The sequence below is a fragment of the Limulus polyphemus genome, unplaced genomic scaffold (genome assembly GCF_000517525.1).
Source record: "Limulus polyphemus unplaced genomic scaffold, Limulus_polyphemus-2.1.2 Scaffold1531, whole genome shotgun sequence".
NCBI lineage: Eukaryota > Metazoa > Arthropoda > Merostomata > Xiphosura > Limulidae > Limulus > Limulus polyphemus.
Genome location: NW_013667141.1, coordinates 141,446 through 147,755, shown reverse-complemented (window position 1 = coordinate 147,755; position 6,310 = coordinate 141,446). Strand labels below are relative to the sequence as shown.

At 34.3% G+C, this 6,310-nt stretch overlaps 1 protein-coding gene across 3 annotated transcripts in view; it reads right to left on the bottom strand.

Annotated features, from left to right (window-relative positions):
• The window catches only part of LOC106463974 (septin-7-like), a 38,804-nt gene that overhangs the window by 2,576 nt on the left and 29,918 nt on the right, over window positions 1-6,310 (bottom strand). For all 3 annotated transcript variants that reach the window (XM_022391619.1, XM_013924077.2, XM_013924076.2), the window contains exons 4-11: window positions 5,417-5,517; window positions 4,831-4,962; window positions 4,552-4,669; window positions 3,888-3,980; window positions 3,349-3,445; window positions 3,134-3,185; window positions 2,668-2,772; window positions 595-730 (exon numbers count right to left, since the gene is read on the bottom strand). In XM_022391619.1, the coding sequence (XP_022247327.1) occupies window positions 595-730; window positions 2,668-2,772; window positions 3,134-3,185; window positions 3,349-3,445; window positions 3,888-3,980; window positions 4,552-4,669; window positions 4,831-4,962; window positions 5,417-5,517 (834 nt within the window). The remainder of the gene's footprint in view (window positions 1-594; window positions 731-2,667; window positions 2,773-3,133; window positions 3,186-3,348; window positions 3,446-3,887; window positions 3,981-4,551; window positions 4,670-4,830; window positions 4,963-5,416; window positions 5,518-6,310) is intronic.

Below are 6,310 nucleotides of genomic sequence, written 5' to 3'. Positions count from 1 at the left end.
GTGTTAACGTAGAGTGGTCAAATCCACTTTACATGATTGTGTTAACGTAGAGTGGACAAATCCACTTTACATGATTGTGTTAACGTAGAGTGGACAAATCCACTTTACATGATTGTGTTAACGTAGAGTGGACAAATCCACTTTACATGATTGTGTTAACGTAGAGTGGACAAATCCACTTTATATGACTGTGTTAACGTAGAGTGGTCAAATCCACTTTACATGATTGTGTTAACGTAGAGTGGTCAAATCCACTTTACATGATTGTGTTAACCTAGAGTGGTCAAATCCACTTTACATGATTGTGTTAACGTAGAGTGGACAAATCCACTTTACATGATTGTGTTAACGTAGAGTGGACAAATCCACTTTATATGACTGTGTTAACGTAGAGTGGTCAAATCCACTTTACATGATTGTGTTAACGTAGAGTGATCAAATCCACTTTATATGATTGTGTTAACGTAGAGTGATCAAATCCACTTTATATGACTGTGTTAACATAGAGTGGTTAAATCCACTTTATATGACTGTGTTAACGTAGAGTGATCAAATCCACTGAATAAATAAAACTGAATTAAAAACAATTCTTACTTCTGACTCTGATTCTCTCAGTTTGTTTAGTTTTTCTTTGACTTTCATGTCAAATACTTGCTCCATTTCTCTTTCCATTCTCTTCATCTTGTTCTCGTGGTCTTTTCTTTCCTCCTCCATATGTGCTAGTGGGTTCCTGATACAAAAACAAAAATCTTGTGGAACCATGGAAGGGAAATTAAGTTGCAGGGACACTTGTATTTTATCATAATAATGTTTTTTTACTATACAAAAAAAGAACAACTTAGGAATGATACAAAGTTCTAATTATGGGAACCACACGAGTTGAATGTGCTGAAGCAAAATGCAGGCATGTCCTATAAGTAAGACTTTAACACTGTTTTAACGGAGGGCAGTCAACTAACCACCAAGATATCACAACTATAGGCTCCCATGATTGTAAGCTCTTTTGTTCTCAAGACAATATTAAGCATATAACAACAGTACCTTCAGTTAGCAGAGTGAATTGTTACACATTAATAGATATTGTACCAACCAGAATATCATACAAGTGTTAGAAATTAACAACGTTTAAAGAAGACCTTTTCAGTTAATAGAGCTTGTACTTCATCCAAAGAAAACTACTCAAACTAAATCAGAAAGAAAGTTAATTTAGTTTCTGTCATTAACATTCTTTAATATGGGAGTGGCACGAGAGCAGAGTTTAAGTGATGTAAATCTGTTTCACATTATGGGCAACCGAAGTTACATAAACGTAAGTAACAAATTATGACAGTGGCTATACATGAAATAAAAAAAGGCATTTGTAAAAGGTTAACTTAAGACTACTTTTGGCACTATGGACAAATTTGAAAGCAACAGTCCAGGACAAAAATTGGCTTCAACTACTAACAACTCATAAAATAAGGTATTGGTTATCTGGTCTATGGTTGTCGAAATCCTAATCGTGTATAAGAGACGAATACTAATTGATATCTGTAAAGATTGTGTTGAGTGACAAGCAGTATGAAAATAATATACCAAAGTATTTGTATTTTAAGATATGTATAAGTTGGAAAGAGTTCTCCATGATAATGGAAAATAAGTATGGTTCGTATTCATATTTAGCCTTTATTATAAGGGCTAGTATAAGTAGAGACAACTGAGTGTGTCTCATTAGTTTAAGTAGAATATTTGAAACGTATAGTGTTCTCAGTTACAAAATTATCCTCGGTTGTTAAGTAGAATATTTGAAACGTATCCGTATTCTCAGTTACAAGATTATCCTCGGTTGTTTAGTAGTATATTTGAAACGTATAGTGTTCTCAGTTACAAGATTATCCTCGGTTGTTAAGTAGAATATTTGAAACGTATCTGTATCTGTTTTAAAATTAATCGATCATCATATAGTATCTTTACAAGATTCTACTATAAATAGCCCTAACCGAAGATAATCTTGTAACTGAGAATACGGATACGTTTCAAATATTCTACTTAACAACCGAGGATAATTTTGTAACTCAGAACACTATACGTTTCAAATATACTACTAACAACCGAGGATAATCTTGTAACTGAGAACACTATACGTTTCAAATATTCTACTTAACAACCGAGGATAATCTTGTAACTGAGAACACTACACGTTTCAAATATTCTATTTAACAACCGAGGATAATCTTGTAACTGAGAACACTACACGTTTCAAATATTCTACTTAACAACTGAGGATAATCTTGTAACTGAGAACACTATACGTTTCAAATATACTACTTAACAACCAAGGATAAACTTGTAACTGAGAACACTACACGTTTCAAATATACTACTTAACAACCAAGGATAATCTTGTAACTGAGAACACAATACGTTTCAAATATACTTCTAAACAACCGAGGACCCTATACGTTTCAAATATACTACTTGACAACCGAGGATAATCTTTTAACTGAGAACACATAAACAAGAAGTATGTCAGCTCCACATTTTTTTACAGATTGAAACTTTACAAAAAATAAGGGATTACAGGCTCCTCCAGTCATTAAACATTTTAAAGGTTCATTGAGAGTCCGGTATTGTGGACTCCAATTTAGTGTTAACTTGTTCACTACTAAATAAAATGTTCACACTTACTTGTTTGCAGTAGTTCCTGATTTACCAACAGCTCCTAGTTTCAAACAACGATAATTTTCATAGTGGATATTATTTGTCACATCCTTCAAGTCCTGCAAATGTGTTCTACAAGAAGAAAATAAATGTTATAGTACAAACTAACATTATATTTGTAAAAAAAAACAAACACGTGTATATATATATAAAACTCCAAAAAACTGTGTTCATTTAGTATAATACTATTGTAAACTTTTAAAAACAAATTACCTCAAGTCGTGACAGTTCTATATTCTGAAACATTACTGACTACAGGTGAAACTAGGTCTGACAAAGTTCTGTTAATTGTTGTTTTTAAACAAAAACATCTCTGAAAACCATCCATCTCTTAATGTGTTTATTTGTAAATATTATGCTATGTGGGTACATTGCAATCAAATGACCACAGCTACACGAGGTAACTGACCAGGTTTACACCTAATCAACTCACCTTATCATAATGTTTCTAAGGGCAACAAAATCACAGTGTTCCATGTTCTCCACTAGAAGAAAACACCAAAAACAAAGTTAACATCTTTGTACCAAGAACACACTTTTGACTGTAAAATAAAGTTTGAATTAATCTTAACAGTCTATTTAGGTCATTTAGTGGTCACTCAAATTCAAGAACAAAAATGAAGGGAGAAAAAAAACAACAAAGTTTACCTTCAACCACGCCCCAAGGATATTTTCGACCCCTAACTCTCTTCCCATTGGCTTCTACTATTACATTGCTTCCTACGACAGCAAATGGTATTCGTTCCTGGAAGAAACCACAAAGAATTTTGTAACATACCACAAACACCTTATGTTTTCATTCTTATACGTAAATATATTTCGCTATATAGATATATGTAGTTTTTTTAATTAAATGTTTGTTTGTTTTGAATTTCGCGCAAAGCTACACGAGGACTATCTGCGCTAGCCGTCCCTAATTTAGCAGTGTAAGACTAGAGGGAAAGCAGCTAGTCATCACCGCCAACTCTTGGGCTACTCTTTCACCAACGAATAGTAGGATTGTCCGTCACATTATAACGCCCTCACGGCTGAAAGGGGCGAGCATGTTTGGTGTGACGGGGGGGGGGTTAATTAAATGTAATTGTTACTCCTTCAGGCAAAAATAAGAATGAATACGATATCTAAAGATATTATCTTTAGTGGACAGTTACAAGGTTTTTTTTTCAATCACTTTTTAAGCTTCCTACCTTAATACGTTTTTGATGCTTATTCTCTTCTTCGTCATCACAGTCTGGGAATTCGTAGATCCTGATCTTACTTTGGGTTATTTCATTCAGCACCTGTACGTGTCATACAAACACAAAACTGAAGGCGTATATACTTATGATAAATAAAATATGGTGAAAACAAGAAAGACGATTTAAAAGCTGAAAAAAAAAACCCTACAATCTACAGTTCTGGAACTGGTGTACAAAATATTTTGTAGTCGATCAGATATACAGTAAAAAACAAAAATTATACCGAATTAGAACAATCTTAATGAAGTCCGGTCCTCAAGGCACAGTACAATTTATAAAGCTCCGTATTACGTACACACAGGGACATATTTTGACCCCCCCCCCAATCAAACTACAAGAAAGACCCAAATCTGTTTGCTTTAGTTAGGGTGACGCAATTTTTCCATCTATCTAAGGGAACTAAAAGCCGAAATATGTTTTTGTAATGCTTGACGACACCCCCCCCCCAATGGAAACAGAGGACCAAATAATAAAAAGGGAGTTGGGCGTATTAGATCAAGATACGTGCCCCTCCCCCACAAAGTTTCAAGATGTATGAAATACAATGTCTTCCTCACAAGATTGAGATAAACGTATCACAGTAAACGATCGCAGCAAAGTGTGTAGTACTTACCGTTTTCTTAAACTGATTACACTCTTCAGGAGTCATTGTATCTGCTTTGGCCACTAGAGGGATGAGGTTAACTTTATCATGGAGTTTCTTCATGAATTCTAAATCTAGAGGTTTCAAACTGTAAAAAAAATAAAATAATCACAAAGTAAATATTGCCTGACGTAGTCACTAATGCGTGTAACAAATTTTTATTTTACAATAAACTATAGTTTGGTTTTATAATCAAATTTTAATAAAACTTAAGTAAAGCAGTATTTAGTTCGTGAACAGAAAACTAACCCATGGCCAGGACTGATGAAATAGAGGCAGCAGTGGACCCGCGTGTCCACAATAGTGGTACGATGGACACGAGATTCAGCGTGCAAGTAATCTTCATACTTGGATTCAACGTAGTTGAGTACGGGCTGCCAGCTACAGAAAACAGTATTTAATAATTCAAATACGGTGACAAGAAAATACTAAGATTAGCCCTAGTATTTCAAAACATTTACTTGTACTAACGCAGTATAATCAAGAAGATTAACCGTATATAACGTTTGTTTGTTGTTTCTTCTATAGTGCAAAGTCACAAAATGGGCTACCTGCACTCTGTACACTGCGGGGAATCGAACCCCGGATTGTAAGAGTGGCTCGGTTGAAACATGTAGAGATGGTTTAAGTCCGGTAATTATTTAATGTTTTATTAATTGTTATAATAAATTAAACAATCGTACATTAAATAGCTTATTTACTTAATCACTCCAAGTTCGTAAACTTATCGCCGAAGCTACACAAATAAGCTATCTGTGCCAACCACGGGTATCGAAACCTAATTTTTTGCGATTTTTTTTTTTAATGTCCTGTGTTACAAAATATCACTACTCACCATACACTGTTATCCACAGCATCACCAAACCCTGGTGTGTCTACAATGGTTAGGGTTAAATTCACTCCATTTTCCCGTAGAATAACTTTGCTTGTTTCTACCTGGAAGGGGGAGGGGAGACAAAAATGTATTTCAAAAATATATAATATAAAAATTCAACGTCAATTGAACAATGAACTGAATATTATAACTATATGACCTCAGTTTTTAACGGTACAGTGTTACAAAATGAAATCAATAGGCCTAATTAGGCACGTCTATTTTTTTTTGGAGGGGTATCTGTTATCTAACATTATTTTAATGCTTAAAAAAATCAAAGCAAAAACAGCATATTTGGTTTTGATTTTGAGATGATGCTGAAGGCCTCGGCACAAAAATAACAACGTTGTCCACTTACAATCCAGAAAGATTTACATCTCAAGATTAAAAACAAAACAAAAACATTTTACACAAACGTAACTGTCACAAGTTACCTGCAGATGGCAGCACCTTCTGCGTTAAAAATGTACACATCAAGTTATAAATTACACCATCTGATCGACTTAGAAATGTATAAAAGAAGTAGCTGATGTTGTATAACATTAAACATATTTTTCTAATGGTTAACTAAACACGATTTACTGTCTCATTAACACGTCGAATGTCTGACCCATAATCATGATAACTGCAGATGAAAAGGTAAATATTAATCATAATGTTGCGTCATCGAGGTCACGTGACTGGTGTGGCGCCATCTACTTTCTAGAACTATCCTGTACTTTGGCGAATGCTCTAGCATTTACTAGATATAGGGTAGACTGGTATATAAAAGAGGGTGACAACGTGACGGGGAGGATATGTGTGTGTGTAGATAGTGAGTAATTGAACTGCAGTCACAGGGTATTGTTGAAGTTA